Consider the following 22,606-nt stretch of genomic DNA (forward strand, 5'->3'; position numbering starts at 1 on the left):
TAAGCCAACACCCTGTGCACATCAGAATTTCTAACGCTCAGCCAAAAAACAGCGCATCGTGGGCTTCCTTAGACATCTACTCTGAAGATGCAATACTCAGACTGCTCGGTACCCTGAAGCCCTCTAATCACCTCACGCGGTAAAAGACTTCACCACCATGCTCCTCCCACTCTGGACTAAAATCATTAACAGCTCCCTTCAACAAGGTCTCATCCCTGACTCACTCAAGGTGGGGCAAGTCACGCCCATACTCAAGAAACCTACAGCTGACCCGTCTGACCTAAACAATTACCGCCCCATCACAAACATCCCCACCTTGGCCAAACTGCTGGAAAAATGTGTACAACTTCAACTAACAAAACACATTGACAAGTTTGATCTCCTCAACCCTCATCAATCAGGCTTCCGAGCGAAACACAGCACGGAAACGGCCATGACTCACATAATTGATGACGCCTCCAAATCCTTGATCGCAATGATTCATGCCTCCTCATCCTCCTCGACCTTTCATCAGCTTTTGACACGGTCAAACACGAGAACCTCCTTGAGCTGCTAAACACTAGAATGGGTTTATCCGGGACTGTTCTCAAATGGTTCACCTCCTTCCTACATAACCGGTCTCAGAAGTTCAAGATCAACAATGTGTTGTCCTCGCCTGTGCCAGTAGACTTAGGCGTGCCACAAGGATCCTCCCTTTCACTCACACTGTTCAACCTCATCATGGAACCACTTGCCACCTTGCTCCAAGCATCCAATGTACACTTCCATATGTATGCCGATGACACTCAACTCTACCTAAAGGTACAATCCCCGGATGATATCAAACTCCTGAACTACACTCTTATAAAGACCCAATCGTGGTTGGCCGACAATCACCTCAAACTAAATGCTCTGAAAACTGAGTTCCTTTTGATAGCACCCCCTGCGAAATCTACCACCACCCAACTTTGGCTCAACCACCTAACAGCACTCAATGTCCGGCCCACCATCGTGGATTCCGCGAAATCCTTAGTTATCACACTTGACCAAAGCTCAACATGCAACAGCACATTAGCAAAGCAACGAAAGGAGCTAATTTCCAAATCAACACATTGAGGAAGCTGAAACCCTTCCTCCCAGCCAAAGACTTCCAAAATGCAGTACAAGCCCTCGTCATCCCCCGCATAGACTATGGAATTGTGACCCTCAGTGGTCTCCCTCTAGCAACAACTGCACCCCTAAGAGCCTCCTTGAACGCTGCCGCGAGACTCATTACGGGCTCAAGAAAACACTCTCATATAACCCCTGACTAGAAATCTCTGAAATGGCTGCCCTTTGAAGCCAGAATACAACTGATAATTGCTGTGATGACACACGCGGCCGTACACCACAAGGCACCTAACTACCTCAATCAAAAGCTGACTATATCAGGAGGGTCGAGATCCAATAGAAGTACAAAAAATCTACTCTTGAAACCTCGCAGATTCCGGAAGGAAAAAACATACAAACGCTCCTTCTCAGGAATGGCACCGAGAATCTGGAACGCACTCCCTCCCGAAACCAGGCTTATCTCCTCCACGGCCTTCTTTAAGAAAGAGGTGAAAGCCATCCTCATGGCTAAGTTCACCTGAACTTTAATGCCTGTTGCTCAGAGACTTCGCACCGCCAGGTTATTACTGGTTACATGTTTGTCTAACGTCAAATAATGTCATATTATTATTCATGATCTAGACTCGTTTATTCTTCTTGTTTGCCATAATTCCACGATGGTTAGTCGATCCTTTTATGCTACTCACTAAATATCTATTATTAGACTATTCACGTTAGCCTACTGAATATCGATGCCCGTTCCCCTTGCTCCCTGTAACTTTTAGATACTGGCATAAGCCATCCCTTTAGCATAAGTTCTATTGATTTTTATCGTATTTGCATGAAAGACTCAGTTTCGTCTTATATTATCGCTTATTTGATTGTTTATTGACATTTTATTAGAACATGACTGCTATTCGATCATGCTACTGAATTTTATATTGCACCCAATATTTTTGCGTCACCCTCATGCTATCGTCACCCCCTGTCTCTGTGAAGCGCTCTGATATCTGTAAAGATCTTGTTCGCGCTATATAAAACTCTGAATAAATAAATAAAGGTCCGTGGTCTGCTCAGAAGGCGCCAAACGTATTAATTACTTGGAGTTTAACAACATTTTTGTAGCACAAAGAGTTCCAGAGGTCTATTTAAGGGAAGAGAGTGCCAAAGTGCAGATTTTCAGCAGACAACATAACTACCATGTTTACATGAATTAAAAGGGGGACAATCTTCTATCCACTATCAAATCAAGCACAGTCCATTTGCAAGTGGGCAATTTGCAAGAAACATAAAGCCGATAGTAAATAACCTTTTAGGAGTAGAAACCACTTCAGCAGATCAGCTCGGCAAACACTTCCTATGATTGAGAACTAAAATCAGACCTGGCAAACTAAATATACCAGCAGTGGGGAACACCACAGGTAGACCTATTTGCAACAGCAGAAAACGTGAGGTGTCTGTCTTTCACATCCAGGTACTACCATCCCTAATTGCTTTTCCACCAGTACAATTGATTCCCAGAGTCTTGGAAAATCTCAGGTCATCCCACATTATCTCATTTTTGTGGTCATGTAAACCGTGCTTCTTTTATTGGATACAGAGGGTACAGCTCTTTTTACCACAAAGATCCCAATACACAGATCCAGGACTACTACAATTGACATCCTGGCTCATGAGATGGTCGAATTTGGTATGCTCAGGTTACCTGAAAGAGCACTTGATATCATTAAAGATTCCCAAAGAGTACCCACAAGGAAGTGCTACACTTTAAAATGGAAGAGGTAGCGTAATATGGTGCAAGAAGAACCATTCTCTTAACTCGCTCGTCTAAGTTAACAGTGATAGTTCGATACTTCACACATTTATGGACTGCAAATTATCATAGCCTTTGAAAAGGGTTAATCTGTCAGCAGTTGTAGCATACTTTCAAAACAGATTTTTAGCACTCCGCTCATTAAAATTGATAAAGCTTAAGGCTTTACCCTTCAAAGACAGCTCCAGCAATGCAATGGAACTTAAAATTAGTACTAGCAGGACTGGTGAGGTCACCATTTGAACCCGTGCATAAAGCTCCAATAAGTACCTTATTTTGAAGAAAACATTCCTTGTCAAAATCGCATCACTCAGGAGAGCGAGTTACAAGCACTGTCCGTACAAGAACCATAGTTTATTATCTTCAAGGACAACCCATCCAAATTTCTTACTGAAAGTCGTGTTACCTTTTCAATCAAACCATAGCGCTACAATTAAGCAGAAAGAGCATAACACACATATTCGATGTTGGGAGGCCAGTGATGTATTACGTGCTTCAAACACAAGACATTAGAAAGCCTGCACTGTTCCTTGTGGCATATTCATCACAAGCATTGGAACCACAGTAATACAGTTGCAGGTTGGATAGTGCAAATAGGTTCGAGGCATGTGGGCTGCTAAATTCATATCTTAGCATTAGATCGCCGCCTAGTGTTGGGCTCGGATGATTGCACATTGTTGTCCTGGAAGAGTCTTCGAAGTATCCTGAGATAGGTGGCTCCTCCCCTGGACTACAGTGCGCATGGGCATCGGCTCCATCCCCAGATTGTTTTTTTCCGCCATTGGGTTCGGATGTGGTCTCGACGTCTTACTGTCGGAACCAAGTAAAACTAACTTTTAGCGGCCAAAAGGCCTCGATTTTATTGCGTCGGTATTGTCTGCGCACGGTCTCGAGTCTTCCGTCTCTTGGAGCCGGAATAAGCGGAGTTTTCTTCGCTCTCTGAACTTTGAGGCCTTCTCATCGCGACACGACTGCAAGCCTTTTCGGACATGGAGCGGAGCCCGTTTAAGTACTGCCCGCTCTGTGGGTCCAAGTACCCACACATCGATCTACACCCCGTCTGTAACAAGTGCCTTTCGCCTGACCACGACGACGGAAAGTGCAAATTGTGTGCGCAGTTCCGCTCAAAGAAAACTCTCAAGCTTCGGCGCGCGGTGCGCTTGGAAGCTAAGCAAGCGGCCCCGGATCCGGAGAACATCTTCGGCGACCAGGACGAAGAGGTCCAGGGTCACCATCTACAAATCTCCCCACCAGAGACGGAGGTCGAGGCGGATCCGGGAGACGACGACGGAGTCGCGGGTCACGGCCTTGAATACGTCGAAGAGGTAGGAGACGACGATGAGATTTATGGGGCCGCGGCAGACAGCTCGGGGGACGAGCTCTGCCCCGAAGGTTACGAAGATACCGACCGGGACACGGGATCGCCTGTCGGCCTTACCCAAGACCCGTTGCCGCAAGCCACAGCCCCGCCTTCGGGCCCGGCTACGGACTCACTTGCTGAGCAGACTGTTTCGAAAACGAAACTGAAACCATCGGGATCGACGACACCTAAAATGGCCGACCCGAAACCGAAACTTAAGGACTCGAGTGTCCCTAAGATGGCTGCCGTGCCGGTGAAAAAGACGGTGCCCGCTACCCCATCGGCTCCGTCGACCTCCGGTCCGCAGAAGCCGAAGAAGTCCGTCGATTCCGATGCTGCAAAATCGAAACCGACGCCTGAGGAGGGGTCCTCCAAGAAAGATGGTCGGCACGGGTCAGCGGCTACGACGCCGTCCAAGCCCGCCAAAGTCGGCTCCAAGGAGGCTACGCACAAGAAGTCTGCGCCCCGGACTCAGGAATCGGAGGCGGTGAAGACGGGTTCCGCGCCCAAAGCGCACAAGGCCCACAAGGACGTCGGATCCGAGGGACCGATCAGACCATCCTCGTCAGCGCCGAAACCCACTGTGAGTGAGACGTCCCTCATCGCAGACTCACTGCAAAGAATCAGGGAGAAAGCCTTTGCCCCGTCGGCTCCGATACCATCGCCGCAGCCGCAAAAGGACACTCCAGCAAAGCCTTCTGGGAAACTTCTCTTTCTTTTGCCACCTAAGGAGGCGCCGAAAGCGTTTTCAACCAAATCGGCTCCGAAACAAGTTTCTTCGCCGGCTGGCCCGCTTCCACGTCGGGTACTCGAATCAGAAGACGATTCAGAGCATTTCATCGACGCTGACACAGGCAAGCTGACCCTCTATAAGAGGAAAATCACTTCGGAGCCAGTGGACTCCTATGTCATCCCACTGAAAAAGAAGAGGGTGCCCCTTGACGCCTCAGGCCTCACGGAGCCAATCCAGCCTCCTCCAAGACGGAGCCCTACTCCCTCCCCAGAACACTCTGCGGGTGAGGGGTATGATGAGGACGAGCAGTACAATTTCCCTATCGATGAACCTGATGCACAACCGGATTCATACGATGACACTGGTGACAAGAACACCCAGGGTGTGGGGCAGGACCCGCAGCTCTTTAATGCACGTGCATCCCCGACTGAGGACTCAGCAGGCTTTCATGCACTACTTGAAAGGGCGGCAGCCAATCATGATGTGGACATGCATGCCGACCCGGTTGAGGAAGACTTCCTTTTCGACACCTTTTCAGTCTCTGAAAGGACAGTAAAGACACTTCCTATGCTAAAAGGAGTCCTCAAACATGCTGGGGACATTTTTAAGGAGCCTACAAGAGCGAGAGTGGTCAACCCTCGCATTGAAAAGAAGTACAGGCCTGCACCTGCGGACCCCGCCTACATCCGGGGACAATTGCCACTGGACTCTCTTGTGGTCGCCAATGCCAGGAAACGTGCCAACTCCCAGACAACGGGTGAAGCTCCTCCCCCGGATAAGGAGTCCAAAGTGCTAGAGGCAGGGGGCAAAAGAGTAGCTGCACAGGCATCAAACTTTTGGCGCATCGCCAATACACAGGCGCTCTTGGCGCGTTACGATAGGGCACACTACGACACCCTAGAACAGGTTGTACAACACCTGCCTCCACAGTTCCAAGAAGCTACACAACTGCTCATTAACGAAGGGAAGCTAATCTCAAACGCAGCCATCAAGTGTGCGCTTGACGCTGCAGATACAGCTGCTAGGGCTGTCAACACTAGCGTTATGCTGAGACGACAGGCGTGGCTACGCATCTCAGGCTTTAAACCGGATATTCAGACAACAATTCTTAATCAACCGGTCAATCCTGATAGTCTGTTTGGTCCAGATGTTGACACCACCCTAGAGAAAATAAAAAAGGACACGGAAACTGCTAAATCCATGGGGGCCCTGCAGTCTCAACAGTTTCGTGGCAGCAATTTTCGTCGCTCAGGTGCACGTGGGGTCACCAGAGGACAAATGGGTCAACAATCCCAGTTCTCAAAAGGTGGGGCACAATCCTCGTTCACGAAACAGAACAAGGGAGGTTACAGGAATAACAGCAACAGAGGTCGCGGCAGAGGAAACAACAACCCCCGCTCCTCTACTCCAAGCAAACAGTGACTCTCTGTCACTGCCCCCCGACCACCTAACACCTGTCGGGGGGAGACTGCAGCAGTTCCTGCCCGTCTGGAAAAACATTACCACAGACAGGTGGGTGCGACAACTAGTCCAGTATGGTTATTGCCTAGAATTGAAGTCCACTCCACCCAACATCCCGCCAAGGCAAAGGCCTATGTCCGCAGAGCACTTGCTCTTATTGCAGCAGGAAGTAGTGGTGATGCTGCAAAAGGGAGCAATCGAGCAAGTGCCGGTGGGAGAGGAAGGCACAGGGGTATATTCCCTGTACTTCCTTATTCCAAAGAAGGACGGATCTCTCAGACCCATTCTAGATCTACGCCCCCTCAACCTGTACATACTATCGGAACATTGCCACATGCTTACACTGCAACAGATTCTTCCCTTGCTAAACCAAGGAGACTTCTTAGCAACCTTAGATCTCAAGGATGCGTATTTCCACATTCCACTACACCCGTCACACAGGAAATACCTCAGGTTCACTATTCAAGGCAGGCACTACCAGTTCAAGGTCCTACCCTTCGGAGTCACAACAGCCCCGAGGGTGTTCACCAAGTGTCTGGCGACAGTAGCGGCGCACCTCAGGAGGCAGAACATCCATGTCTACCCCTACCTAGACGACTGGCTCGTACAAGCCAAGTCAGAGCAGCAGTGCGCCGCGGACATGTCAACTACAATTCACCTTCTTCACGATCTGGGTTTCTCCCTAAACTACCCAAAATCGCATCTTCAGCCGGCACATGTCCGGCAGTTCCTAGGTGCAACGATCAACACCCTGACGGCCATGGCTCAGCCAAACCAAGTCAGGATAGACAGCATGCAGGCCCTGATCCAAAGGTTCAGGCCACAACACTCGCTTCCAGCGAGAGTGTTCATGCAGTTGATAGGCATGATGGCCTCCTGCATCTTCATAGTCCCTCACGCACGGCTACACATGCGCCCGCTCCAGGAGTGCTTAGCGAATCAGTGGACACAGGCTCGTGGACAATTGACAGACCTAGTGTTGGTTACCAGTCGGGCATACGACTCTCTGCATTGGTGGACTCCACACAACCTTTGCAAGGGCCGACTGTTCCAAGAGCCTGTGCCGCAGATTGCCCTGACAACGGACGCATCTCTCCAGGGATGGGGAGCTCATGTGCTCACTTACACAGTGCAGGGACTATGGTCAACGCAGCAACAGAAGATGCACATCAACTATCTGGAACTGATGGCAATCTTCATGGCGCTCAAGTCCTTCATTGTACATCTGTGCAACAAGGTCGTGCTAGTCCGGACGGACAACATGACCGCGATGTACTACATTCAAAAGCAGGGAGGCACCCACTCGCCACAGCTGTCTCATCTGGCTCAGAGCATGTGGAAGTGGGCCATTCAGAGGAACATTTTCCTCATGGCAGAACACCTCCCAGGAAAGGACAATCAGATGGCGGATCTGCTCAGCAGGTACAGCCATCAAATGCACGAGTGGGAGTTACACCCATCTGTCCTCCACCCGTACTTCCAGCAGTGGGGTCATCCGGAGATAGACCTGTTTGCCACAAAAGAGAACGCAAAATGCCAACACTTTGCCGCCAGGTTCCCTCACCCACAGTCGCAGGGGAATGCGATATGGATGAACTGGTCAGGCAAATTTGCGTACGCTTTTCCGCCAGCCCCTCTAATACCGCTGGTCGCAAGAAAGCTAAGGCAGCACGAGATGACTCTCATCCTAGTTGCTCCAACGTGGGCGCGCCAAGCATGGTACACCACGTTCCTCGAACTCTCAGTGGTGCCGCATCAAAGACTGCGTCTCACGCCCAGTCTTTTGACGCAGAACCATGGAGAAATTCAGCATCCAGATCCGCAACAGCTCAACCTGGCGATCTGGCTCCTGAGGTCCTAGAGTTTGGGTACCTTAACCTGCCTCCAGAATGCATGAGCATCATCAAGGAGGCGAGGAAACCAACTACTAGAGCATGCTATGCTGCAAAGTGGAAGCGTTTTGTCATCTACTGTACAGCCAATGACATCAACCCGCTTGATGCATCTATCCCCAACATCATCTGCTATCTGTTGCATCTTTACAAGTGCTATCTGGCGTACACTTCCATTCGGATACATCTATCCGCCATAGCGGCTTATCTTCAGAACAGGCAGCACCTCTCTGTCTTCAGAGTGCCCGCCATTAAAGCCTTCCTTGAAGGTCTGAAAAGAGTCATTCCCCCAAGGACACCGCCAGCTCCAGTGTGGAACCTCAATGTCGTCCTCACCAGACTGATGGGACCACCATTTGAGCCACTGCACTCGTGTGAACTCCAGTTCCTTACGTGGAAAGTAGCTTTCCTTATAGCTATTACGTCTCTGAGGCGTGTCAGTGAGCTGCAGGCGCTCACAATCCAAGAGCCATTCATTCAAATTCATCCAAATAGGGTAGTGCTACGCACTAACCCCAAATTCCTTCCGAAGGTGGTGTCACAGTTTCATCTAAACCAAACTATTGACTTACCAGCATTCTTTCAAAACCCGCAAACGGTGGCGGAAAGAATGCTCCATACCTTAGATGTACGGAGGGCGTTGATGTACTACATAGACAGAACACAACCCTTTAGAAAGACAAAACAACTCTTTGTTGCCTTCGCACCACAACACAAAGGCAACCCAATTTCCAAAGCAGGGATAGCCAGGTGGATTGTTAAGTGCATCCAGATATGTTATCAAAAAGCCAAGCGCACTTTAACAATACCCCCCAGAGCGCACTCCACACGCAAACTGGGGGCATCCATGGCTTTCCTAGGGAACATTCCTTTAGAGGATATTTGCAGAGCAGCCACGTGGGTCACACCACATACCTTCACAAAACACTACTGTGTTGATGTGCATTCCAAGCAGCAAGCAGCTGTAGGACAGGCTGTTCTCAAGACACTTTTTCAGGTTTCTGCAGCTGGCACGGGCAACCGCCGCTGATGGAGGGACTGCTATGTATTCTATGCTAAGATATGAATTTAGCAGCCCACATGCCTCGAACTGAATATGCTACTTACCAGTATGCATCTGTTCTTGGCATGTAGGGCTGCTAACATTCATATCGCCCGCCCTCCTCCCCGGTGCCTGTCGCAGCTGCAGATATACTATTGTATTTATTCATTAGCATGGACATCCTTTACACTTTTCACTCCATCTTCTGCCACAATGGCGAAAAACAATCTGGGGATGGAGCCGATGCCCATGCGCACTGTAGTCCAGGGGAGGAGCCACCTATCTCAGGATACTTCGAAGACTCTTCCAGGACAACAATGTGCAATCATCCGAGCCCAACACTAGGCGGCGATCTAATGCTAAGATATGAATGTTAGCAGCCCTACATGCCAAGAACAGATGCATACTGGTAAGTAGCATATTCATTATATACTGCTATGCAGGGATTTACAAAATATTAGAAATATAACCAAAGCTCACTCCACTAGGAAGAAAGGAACTACACACGTTCAGAATACACCATTGTGTAGATATCCACACCCGTAAAATGCAGGAGGCAAAACAATCAAGAGTAAAACTTGTTCTCATCTACTTCTGCAAACCTCCCTCCACAGGGGAGGTAAAACCGCTACACAATCTATGCATTCCATGTGATTCTAGAAGAGACTTTATGCTGCAAAAGAGACTGGTTACCTACCTGTAATAATGGCTTTGCATTTTGATGCTGTAGAGCCTCCTGGATAACGGAGACAAAAAAATTCTATGATAGTGGTCTTGTGACTGGGCATTGTGGGCTTAGTCTAAACGTCTTACTCTTGATCTACTAATATGAACACTAAAGAGAAGAAAAATTCTAAAATAGTGGTCTTGTGACTGGGCATTGTGGGCTAGTCTAAACGTCTTACTCTTGATCTACTAATATGAACACTAAAGAGAAGAAAAATTCTAAAATAGTGGTCTTGTGACTGGGCATTGTGGGCTTAGTCTAAACGTCTTACTCTTGATCTACTAATATGAACACTAAAGAGAAGAAATTGTTTTTGTACTCTATAAACTTAGACGGCCACTAGATAGTAGAGTTGTGCACAGCATGTGAAACTAGAATATCTTCAATCTGCAAAATCATTATTGCAGGTAACTGGTTTCATAAATCAAGCTGGAAACTGAGTAACAAGGTCACTTTTTGCATTTTTCCTCCAGTCTTCAACTTTTGATTTTGTTGGGACAGGAATATCCCATTCATGGTAAAAGGGTGTGTGTGTTCACCTGCCTTGACTGCCCGACCGCATGTATCTGGTATCTTGACTTCTTATTTTTGACAATAATGTCACACTAGTTTTTACAGAGGCCTAGTCCTGTCTCTGTCTATGAGAGGTCCATGACTGGTCCTGTGACCTGAATGGGCACACCAAGCCAACTCATTGTTCCTACAGATATTTTTTTAGGCCTTTTGGTTAGCAAGAAGCTGCTGGTTAGTCTTCCTGAACACTTCAATTTGGTAGGTGGGAGGGTGGGACTGCAGACTGATGTGAAAGGTGAGGGTAGCCCTTTTGATTCTCCCCAGATTCAGTTGGGCTGGTATGTCACCATCAAGGTGCAGAAACCCAACACCTCCTAGTGCCTCTGATGTGGGTGCTCCAGAGTGTAGACGATCCTGCTGTGAGAAGCAGACACGCAACAGTCTGCACAAAGGCTATCTGTATAGGTGCCTGGAAAGAACACTTGAAAGAAGAACCACCTCAAAGCAGTTTTAAAAGGTTGAAACATAGGACCTACACATTCTGTCTGCCAGTTGTGTATAAAAGTGGGATTCCAGCTACCACCTTTGTTCCAGTTCCAAATCCTCCATGATTAAAGAAGGGAGTGCTCCGCAGAGTATTCAGAGGGCTGCTAGTGGTGGTGTCTGGCTGACAGCCATCATCCCCAAGGGATTTCACCTCTAGTCTAGATCTCTTGCTGGAGAAGCTGTATATCGGTCCTAACACGCATAGATGCCAGCATGAGTAGAGAAGGAAGGATGTTGCCCACTCCCCAAGAGGAGATATTCTCTAGGATTAAGTGAGGTCCAATGTGTCCCTGGTTACTCTAGGGGTGCACAGACGAAGCAGACTACTGATGGGTGATCCAGGAGGACCCAGGTGTCTGAGGGCCCCTTATGTTTCTCACAGCGATTCCAGTCAAGAACGGTGACTGCAACAACATGACTCCTGAGGCCTACTCACGGCTGTGATTCTGTGTGGCTAATCAGTCCATGTGGGGCTGCATCTGCTGAATTCCTAAAGTGCTTGTGTGGGGCTCCATCTGTGGACTCTGAACTGCCTTTGCAGGGTTACACTACCAAATATCCGATCCATCTGTGTTGGGCCACATCTTCTGAATCCATGACTGGCGTGTGCAGGGCTTCAACTAGCCAAGTGTTAAATGCCTTGTCTGGGTCTACACGCTTCAGTTGCAACTGTGAGAGCCCTAAGGATCTAGTCACGCCCTAAGGGGCAAGTCACGCCTATACTCAAGAAACCTACAGCTGATCCGTCTGACCTAAACAATTACCGGCCCATCACCAATATCCCCACCCTGGCCAAACTGCTGGAAAAATGTGTCCAACTACAACTAACTAAACACATTGACCAATTTGACCTCCTCAACCCTCATCAATCAGGCTTCCGAGCGAAACATAGCACGGAAACAGCTATGACGCACGTAATTGATGACGCCCTCCAAATTATTGATCGCAATGAGTCCTGCCTCCTCATCCTTCTCGACCTCTCGTCAGCATTTGACACGGTCAAACATGAGAACTTGCTGGAGTTGCTAAGCACTAGAATGGGTCTATCGGGAACTGTTCTCAAATGGTTTTCGTCCTTCCTTCACAATCGATCACAGAAGTTCAAGATCGACAATGTGCTATCCACACCTGTGCCTGCAGATCTAGGCGTCCCACAAGGATCCTCCCTCTCCCCCACACTGTTCAACCTCGTCATGGAACCGCTCGCCACCTTGCTCCAAGCTTCCAATGTCCAATTCCACATGTACGCCGACGACACACAACTCTACCTAAAGCTACAATCTCCTGAAGATATCAAACATCTGAACTCCACGCTTATTAACACTCCATCTTGGCTGGCAGATAATCACCTCAAACTAAATGCTCTGAAAACCGAGTTCCTACTCATCTCACCCCCGACGAAAACTCCCACCACCCAAACATGGCTCAATAATCTAACAGCACTCAATGTCCAACCTACCATCGTGGACTCTGCGAAATCCCTAGGCATCACACTCGACGCCAAGCTCAACATGCAGCAGCACGTTAGCAAAGCCACAAAAGCAGCTAACTTCCAAATCAACACATTGAGGAAAATTAAACCTTTCCTCCCTGCCGAAGACTTCCAAACTGCTGTACAAGCTTTAGTCATCCCTCGAATAGACTACGGAATTGTGGCCCTCAGCGAACTCCCGCTATCCACAACAGCACCCTTAAGAGCCTCCCTGAACGCTGCCGCGAGACTCATTACTGGCTCAAGAAAACATTCGCATATATCCCCAGACTCAAAGTCTCTAAAATGGCTGCCTTTTGAAGCCAGAATACAGCTAAAAATTGCAGTTATGACACACGCGGCCGTGCACCACAATGCACCCAACTACCTCGCTCAAAAGTTGTCTATCTCAGGAGGGTCGAGGTCCAATAGAAGCACAAAAAACCTACTCCTGAAACCCCGTAGATTCCGGAAAGAGAAAACCTACAAGCGCTCCTTCTCTGGAATGGCACCCAGGATTTGGAACGCGCTCCCGCCTGAAACTAGGCTGATCTCCTCCACTGCACTCTTCAAGAAAGAGGTGAAAAACATCCTTCTGGCCAAGATCTCCTGAACATTATTGTTGTTGGATCAGAGACTCTGCATTGCTTTGTATCACCTTGTCCTCTGGCACTAAACTTCTAACCTGATGTTGTCACTACCAATATATGTTACACGTTGATTCACTCTCCAGATGCCCCCACTCAGTGTCCTCGCTACACTAAGACTTTGGTATAAGCCATCCACACACCCAAGGTACACATGAACACCCCTGTAGTGGGATCAATGACTTGTGCCGTCTCATATTACTTGCTCACTTGATTGTATTGTGATATGTGTCATGTATGGTACTATTACCCCACCATGTTAGTGACTATTATATTGCTCCCATTGTCTCTGTTCACTCCTTCTGCCCCTACCCTGCCCTGTGTTTGTGAAGCGCTCTGATATCCGTAAGGATCTTGTTCGCGCTATATAAAACTCTGAATAAATAAATAAATCTACATATACCAATAGTCCTGGCAGGACTGGCACATTTCAGGACTGCTGATCTTGTAGATCTGCAAAGAAGCGGAGTGGGTGCGCCGGTGTATGCATCCCTGCGTCCTGGTCAAAGCAACTCACTGTATACAATGATGGTGACAAAGAAGCAGCCAACTTTCAGAAGGGTATGCTGGCCATCAGCAGTTGGATGGCGAACAATTGCCTTATGTTAAACTCTGAGAAAACAGAGGTGATGACATTTGGCAAATTGTCACCCATCTGGTCTTCCTCCTGGTGGCCTTCCTCATTGGGTCCCCCACCACGCCCAGTTACCAAGGTTAGGAATCTGGGCGTCATATTTGACGACAAGCTGTCCTTCGTTCCCCATGCCAACTCTGTGGTCTCAACATTATTCCTCAAGTTGCGAATGATAAATAAGCTTCTACCATTTCTTCCCCTGAATGCGGGAAAAACATTAGTAAGTACCCTAGTCATGTCCACCATTGACTACAGTAATGGTCTTCTCATGAATGCCTAAAGTAAGGTCATCTACAAACTTCAATTAGTCCTGAACGCAGCAGCCAGAATGCTATCGGGAACGCCTAAATATAAGCCTATCTCCCATCTCATTCAACAGTACCACTGGCTCCCCGTGAGGAACCGCATAAAGTTTAAGGCCTTGTGCATTGCTTACAAAGCCTCTTGCAATTCCGGACCTTTGTTTCTAAACAAGGCTCTAGATGCCTATATCCCTAACCGGGCCCTAGGTTCATCTACAGCACATCTGCTTAAGGTCCCACGCACTAAAGGGGTGACAAGCGCTTCATCGTTGCCACAGCAAAACTTTGGAATTCCCTCCCAATCAAGATTAGATCCAGCCAGTCCCTACTAGCTTTTAGAAAACTGGCAAAAACCTGGTTGTTCACCCAATAAGTTCCTTTGCTATCTGGTTTATGCCAGCTGTCCTTAGCGCCGAGACACCCACGGGTATTTGCACGCTTTACAAATCTCATAAATAAATTAAAGCTGGCCGGTGTGCCGCTGCTTTTACAAGTGAGCAGACATGCCTTCTGAGCACCGGGCCGTCTGAAAGCGAACTTTTTAAATGTTTTTTATTTTTAAGCATCATTTTATTAAGTTTACAGCAAGCAATAAGTGAACCAGTACACCACAAGAAGGCGGGTATGCAGATAGAGTGAACAAACTGCAGTCTTACCGTTAATGATCTAACTTCCCACCTCCTGGTCTTCGCCCTAACCCCCATGTGTCAGGGGTGCCACCCAGGGAATAGTGGCTTAAGTAGCAACTGCAGTGGGGGCATTACAGGGGCTTCCTCTTTGAACATGCCACTTGTTCCAGACCCTCTCCCACTTTTCAGAGGTCTGAAAGCAAATTTGAGAGTACTGGCTGATCCCATGAATGGAGCAAAAGACTTGAGAAGGAGCACAACAACACACTGGAGATGATTGAACTTCATCTGTGCTATATTCGCGTTACTCCATTTAACATCTAGAGAAAGAGGGGGTTATCTAGCACTGGGGGAGAGAACCTGGGGACACTAGGGACAGAGAGTGAGCGGGCAGACACAGTACCTACCATGCTAGTGTTCAGAGACTCTAACCTGTTTTATAGTAGTAGTGAGTGAAATTGTGTGGTTATAGTACTTTCTTGCAAAGATAAACATTGGACTCGACATTCACATCAATGGGTCTGTTGATTTGGCACCCACAAAGACACACACTCTCTCACTAAAAAGTCTGTGACTGCTAGCCCTTGCTACCCTGAGAGTTGAGTGCGGAAGGTTGTGTATTTGGCTAATTTTGCAGAGCCTTTGTAGGACTGGTCCCCAGGAAATCAAGAGCAAACCACCTGAACCTGCAAGTTTTAGGACAAGTAAACCTTCCTTACCCAGGGGCCAAATGAGGTCTGACAGACGTGTTTTGCTTCCCACATTAAGTGCTGTGTGCCTTACTTTTTTTTTTATCGTTTCTTTGCCTCATCTGTTGTCTGTGTGATCTGTGCCTCTTCTGCAGTCTGGATGCTCTGTACTTTGCTTGTCAAAGACATGTTTTGTCTTTCATCTGCAGTTAGTTCTCTATCTTCTACTTCTTGTTTTGGTTGCTGAACCTATTCACTTTTTCTTGCAGACAATGGCTGGGTGAGCAAGGCGGTGAATCTTGGCACGCATGTTCACGTAATTGAGGATGTACAGGTGTTTGACCGATCACAGCCCGTGCAGAGTCTTGTCATCTCCCACTCGAAGGTATTAGATTAATGAGAGCTGTGTGGCGGGGATTCCTGTTAAAAGTTTGTGCTGTGTCAAGGGAATTAATAGGGTAACCAGATGGAGTTAATTGGGTGACATTAGGAAATTCTGTGTATTTTGGTTGCATTAATGGGAGCTCCCAAGTCTAAATAATGTTGTTCTCTGGTTTAATATGTGTTGTGCCCTGATTGCATTTATGGGATCCTTGAAGAATTCTTGGCATACTGTGATTAAATTCTTATGTGATCCTCAGGGCTGCTGTGCTAGAGTTCTTGAGAAGCCCAGAGGAATTTTATCAGGTGCTTTAATGAAATTCCTGGGCTGTCCCTGGGTATTAAGAATGTACTCCTTATTTAGGTCTCATGGTTCCTGAAATATTATATCATCAATGCAACACAGGAGCCAATTTTTAAAAATGTCGCCCAGAAAAATTTGGCCCGGATCAGCAGTGTCTACCCAAGCTAAATCACTTCTCTAATGATCCAAAAACACAAATTAAAAACGAAAATCTCTGGATCACAATTTTTTTACGGAGGTATATCAGGGGGTCCAGGATTACTTGTATTAATGGGTTGCACCTCTTGAACGGATTCTGTTGTCTCCACCTCCTATCCCCCTTCTCTCCCTTTACTCCTTGTTGATGGTTTGGTGCTCTAACCCTACCCTTTTACTAATTCCTCCCCATATGCTAGTGGATCCATCCTCCATCTTACGCTGGCGGTCGCCTTCTCTTGCATAGGTTTTCCTCTTGCTCTCTCATGTGTTTAAGGTCCTGTGATTATTCTTCTGCTGTCAGTTTCCTCCTCTCCCCCATGCCACATTTCTTGTGTTGATTGGCTCACCCTCCGTATCGGAGTGCACTCCTTCATTTTGCTCATGGTCTCTTTCTCATTCTGCAGAAGCTTCTCTTTGCGGGTTCTCACTCCGAGGTGGTCCAGATGCCTCTTGCTGACTGCAGTAAATACCGTACATGCACTGACTGCATCCTGTCCAAAGACCCGTACTGCGGATGGAACCAGGACCTCAGCGGTTGCCTGCGGGTCCAGGAGCATGATGGGTAAGCTGAGATTACTTGTGAGGTGCAAGTGAAATTTGAATTGTTGCTGTGGACCAACTGTGGGTACGACTGACATTTGAATGGTTGCTGGGGATGAACTAAGATACTGGGCAAGTTACAAGCTGGACTCCGGGTCTAACTGCTGTATGGTCGGATGGCGATTGCTCATCTTGCTGCAGTAGGCTGGACAGAAGGGAGTCTGGCTGTAGCGTAACTGTGAGAGAGACTGGCTGCAAGGTGACTGGGTCAGGGGAAGGGTAGATGCTGTTAAATGGCTGCAGTGGGGCCATGGTGATGATAACCAAATGCTTTCTGGCTGGAGTATGACTAGGTGAAGAGGAGGGCTTATAAATACCAGTGGAGAAGAGAAGTCCTCTGGCTGCAAATTTGACGACCGTTGCTTCTGGGTGTTCTCTTGATACAGTGGACTCTTGCATTGTAAACGGGAGGGTCTCTGGCTCAGGTTAATGAAGCTGCGGGTCTGTCTCTGGCTGCAGTGTAACTCTGTGAAAGTGGGTCAACTACTATATTCAGTGCTTAATTTTAGCTGGTGCTTTCCGGTGCTCGGCACTGAACTTAATGGTTAACACCGGCGCTTATAACAGTCTGCCACATGGTGGTGCTGTCTGTCTAATTTACAGAAGAGCACAATAACAGTTATTATAAATGGCTAATACCTGCTGTCCAAACCATTCTTGTAGCTTTGGGGGCCTAGAATAGTCTGAATGTTCACACTTGTAGTACTGTGATGCTTTGTAGTTGTGTTGGTATTGTCATTGGCAGTGCTGGCAGGGGCAGTGGGTTGTGCAAGTTGCAGTGGGCTCCTGATGAGGGCCCTGGCACTTATGTTTTTTTACAGATTAAGCACTGACTAGTGTAACCAGCTTGAGTGATTTTCTGCGGTGTGACTAGGCAAAGAGGGAGGGAGGGAGGGAGGATCTGGTTTAAAGGGTAAGCTAGCTGTGTGGCTTTCATAGCTGCTCTATCACTAGTCTCAGTGGGCTGTCTAGCTGGAGTGGGCATGGAGGTGTGGTGGGGTTTGGTCTTCAGCTGCACTGTTAATGTGATGAGGGTGGAGCGCAGTCGTTTTTGGATGCACTGTGGCTGGTGTGAAGATGAATTTCATTGGCTGGGAAGGAAGCCTTTGGTTGCAGTGTAACTCATGGGCGTCCTTTTCCTGCTCTGTCAACTGGGGTTGACCTGGCTGCAGTGAGAGGCTAATGTTTCCATTGGTAGTGCTGCGAGTTTGTGTGTTATGGAAGGTATTTTGACAAGCTCACATCTTCATCATTGTCTCCTCATTTCTACTGTAGGATTCGGCTGGTCCAAGATATCCATAATTCTGACACTGCACGTTGCAACATACACTCCACCAAACCAGGTGAGTACGATATGGCATGTTTGATTAGGCACTAGTATGCACCATGAGTGACAGACATTTTGTAAGGCAGTAGGTGTGGTGCTGCACTTGTTTCGGTGGTTTGGAAGGCTTTTGCACCAACGTATAGCAGCAATAGGTCCCATTCTGTAGTAGGCCATGTGGTGTAGTTGATAGCAAGCCTATTGGGTGTACAAGCTGGCAGCATGTTTGCCTATGTTTTGGAGCTGGGCATAACTACTAGCTGTTCTCACTCTGCGCTTTTCTTTCCAATCCAAACAGCTAAACTCACCAAGAACCTGACTGCGATGAGCGGCAGCATCGTAGCCCTGCCATGCGAGCTCACTTCCAATCTGGCACATGCACAGTGGACCTTCAACGGCAAGGAGCTGGTGCTGGACCCCGAGGTGATGTGGTACGATGCCACACTGCACGCTTTGGTTATCCGCAGTGCCGACACCATGCACAGTGGCTTTTACTGGTGTATTTCTGAGGAGCAGAACACGCGGCTACCGGGCGGAAGTTACCACCTGAGTGTGGTGGCTGGGCCCGCTCTTACTCTCCCTGCTAGGGCACCCCTGGACAGCATGGGCTTCGTCTGGATGCTCGTGATCGCCCTGGGAGCCCTCTGCCTGCTGCTGCTCCTGCTTGTGGTATATCTCCGGCACAGGCTGAAGGCTGAGATGTCCAGAGGCCCCAAGGCCATGGAGAGTACTCTGGTGTATCCCATCGAGCTGCCCAAGGAACCCAAGAGCCCCAAGTTCATCCCCAGCACCACATCTGACTCTGATGAGAAGCTCTGGGACCCAGCCAGCTACTACTACTCGGATGGCTCTCTGAAGATTGTGCCTGGGCATGCGGTGTGCCAGAACGGGGGTGGCTCCCCCTCTCCAACTTCCAACGGCATCCCTAACCAACCCATGCCCACGACGGCCCTTCCCTCCCCCAACCGCATGAGCCTGGGCCACATCCGAGGTTCCTCCAGCAACGGGTACATCCGGCTGAATCTGGGCGCCCCTGAGGAGCGCCCCGACTACACCGACCTGGCAGAGGAGCTGCGGTGGAAGCTCAAACAGCGTCAGGCGCTGCCGGATTCCAACCCGGAAGAGTCCTCCGTCTGACACCCGCACGCAGACCGCTAAACGTGCACGAATACAGCTACCTCAGGCGTTTGCAGCAGTGTTGGACTCTTTCGAAGACACCGCTGCCCCCGCGCCCCCTCGAGGGCTTGTTGGAGGGGGCTACCCGAGGGCCAAAGCAGGCGGGACGTGAAATCCCGCGTTTTTATATGTACATTTCCAGACTCTGCAGCGCTCGCTTCGAGCCAGTGAACAATCCAGTGAGCCTGTGCTGCCGCATCGCTTTTGTCTGGTTGGACGGGACACATGGGATCTTGGAGATTTGAGTAGAGAGGCAATGTGGACCTTTGTTTGATGCATTCTTAGTGAAGGGGTGGGCTGTGGGGCTTTGTGACCAAACGGGTGTGACTAGCGTTATGCTGGAGTGGAGAGACTGCAGCAGGGAGGGCCGCTCAGCTGCTGTTCGTGGTAGGGTTCATACTCGCACTTTGAGCTGACGCCTCTTGCTCCTGAGGCCGCTGCATAACCCTTGGATGCTTTTCTACTGTTTGCCATCTCAGCCCTGTGGTCATCCTCAACTGACCAGGGCTGGGCAGCCTGCGATTCAGCTTTGCGATTAGTGTACGGTGCATTTTAGAATATTATTGGAAGGAGGCCCAACGACAGCAGTTCCTTTTCCCACATACCATCTTCCAAAGGTAGGAATATAGGGGTAGCTCTGCGGAGACGGGGACAGAGTAATCTGTCTGCTGTGCTGGCTCTTCAGCTTCCATTATTTGTGCTCCTGTTCGTGGAGCTCCGAGCTGGGGCCTGCTACTCCTTCCCTGTCCGGGCTGGGCGTGGGGGGCAGATGTGATCAGTTATTTCAGAGGGTGCGTCTGCTTTTCTCTGAGCCTGTTGGTTGTCACCTCTGGGGTGTATCATTAATGGTGTTGATGCAGGGCACCTCCATGAATATTTGGGGGGTGGGACTGATATCCCTAGACTTTCACACGGACACCTGATTCTCTACCTTAACAATGACTTCCAACAAGTGTCTTCAGTATGGTTTGGTGGTTGTGGGAAGGGTGAAGATTTTTTGTTGTCTAAACCGATGGAGGCAAACTAAAAATAGTAACACTTTCCAGAAGTTCCACTGCTTGAAAGAGTTCAATCGTGAAATGCTACTGTCTTTTATGCTAATGGCGGGGGTCCTTTTTTCTGGTTTTTTTTTTTTTTTGATGTTCACAGAACCAGTGTTTGCAGATTGCAAGTACAGGCATTTCTCGTGCACCCATTTGGCCTACCTCAGGCTTGCTTTCTTTGGTGCAAAGGGGTGTTTTACTAGCATATCTTAAGACGTGCCACTGGGGCTCTTTAAGTGTTACACGCGTGTTCCTCTGGCACTCCCTTAATGTTGGTGTAGCTTTCTCTAAAGTGTCTGTGGCTATGATCGTGTTAACTGGCCATATCCAAGGCATTCCTGGTGGGTTCCTCTTATATTCCACGGTCCTTCCTAATGTGTTTGTCAAACTTTTTGTTCTGTAGATGCTCCTTAGTCATTTATCAGGTATTTCCTTTGGGACCTTTGGTTTTTTGTATCTGGTATTCCTCAAGGGATCTCCAGCCAACTTTAGCTGATTTACGCAGAATGTTTTTAGAGCGTTTTCCAAGCGTCCCAATCCCACCACCTCCTTTTTTTTTTTTTTTTTTTTAATTTAATATCTGTAATGATAAGAAGGGCTAAAAGTGAGACTGGTCCAGAAGTGAAAAGGGATTCCTTGCCTGACCTTCTCAGACAGGCAGAATGATTTATGCAGTGCTGAAATCCTCACTTTGATGCCAATATACGGAATGAAATAAGAGAATATTGGAGCAGAGATAACCACACATGCAGTTATAAAGGTGATGTTGTTTAAATGGGGGAATGCTCAGGATCGCACTAGACCGATCCTTTTAAAATTTCGAATTTTCCCTGAGAAATAATAACATTTTTAGAAAAAGGGACCAATCTTAAAGGTTTGGCTGGGTTTCATTGCTAAACGCTTGGATTGGCTCGTACCGGCACAGATTATGGCCGAAGTGCCGGTAGTATTATGTGGCTCTCTTATCGATTTTGCTATAAAATCAATTTAATTTAATTTTTTAAATTTGCTGTGACCCAGCTTTTACGTTGGAACTAAGTGCCTATGTGTAAAGGGGTGTAATAAGGTAGTGGGAAGCCCCACTGTCCCATGGTCCTGTAGTGTCTTCAGCTTACACTTGAGTGAAATTCGTGCATTGCCACTTTCTACGCAGCAGCTGTGCTGCCTTGCTCCTTTGTCCAACTCTACATTTCACGGCTTAGAGATACATTGGTGACATAGAGTACAACTGTGGTATCTGTGACAAAGAGAGTCATTTTCGTCAGATCACGAATGTAGGAACATCTGCAGCGTGTGTGTACCTCATGTATTGTTTTTAAGAACCCGTGCATCTATTTTGTAAAAAAGGATTTGCTAACACTCTTCCGACCCAACCCTATACATCCAATTCATTTGTTTTAACCCTCCCTCGCCTCACTTTAAAGTGCCCATCCCCATATCTTCTTTGGAAGCAGATCGCCATAGACTTTCACACGAGGAGGCCGCTTTCAGGCAGCGCTCTGAATGTTTCAGCTTTTTATGAAATTACTGATATTTTTCTGAGGACAAAGACCTCCGTGAGAGGACTTGTAGTATATATTTCCCACGGGTGCATCTTTCTAGCCAAAATGCGCAGCCTGGTTTCACATGCCGCGTCAGTGTTCTCACCTTTTTTCCACAGTGTATAACACTAACAGCTTTTGTGCTGTTGCAAGCCTCTTCCAGGTCCCGTTTTTCAAACATTGAGTGTAATTTATTTGTCTTTGTGGAAATAATATTTATTTGCTGTAAATATTTTGAATATTTTTATATTAAGAAAATAAAAAGAATGAATTTGAAAGTTGCAGTTTGATCCTTTATATGAACTATGATACTTAAAGGTTGAAATGTTGGTGGATGGCTAAAAAACCTAATCAAGGAATTACTTGTTACGTTTGAAATCACTGTCTGGAACACCCTAAAGATGTGAGCCTCACATGAAGACTGCAATGCCACATATGCAAACGTCATTTTTCATGGAGAAGTACCATCTCTTCAACAGTAACATTCATCTCTAAACTATTATCTTGTAATG

General features: G+C 47.9%; 1 protein-coding gene across 1 annotated transcript in view; it reads left to right on the top strand.

Moving 5' to 3' along the window:
- SEMA4C (semaphorin 4C) overlaps positions 1–22,387 on the top strand; it is a 72,267-nt gene extending 49,880 nt beyond the window's left edge. Inside the window, exons 12-15 of the mRNA XM_078666959.1 lie at positions 15,797–15,912; positions 16,815–16,972; positions 18,286–18,353; positions 18,633–22,387. Of these exons, the coding sequence (XP_078523085.1) occupies positions 15,797–15,912; positions 16,815–16,972; positions 18,286–18,353; positions 18,633–19,471 (1,181 nt within the window). The 3' untranslated portion in view covers positions 19,472–22,387. The remainder of the gene's footprint in view (positions 1–15,796; positions 15,913–16,814; positions 16,973–18,285; positions 18,354–18,632) is intronic.
- The last annotated feature ends 219 nt before the right edge of the window (positions 22,388–22,606 follow it).

The sequence above is a fragment of the Lissotriton helveticus genome, chromosome 11 (genome assembly GCF_964261635.1).
Source record: "Lissotriton helveticus chromosome 11, aLisHel1.1, whole genome shotgun sequence".
NCBI lineage: Eukaryota > Metazoa > Chordata > Amphibia > Caudata > Salamandridae > Lissotriton > Lissotriton helveticus.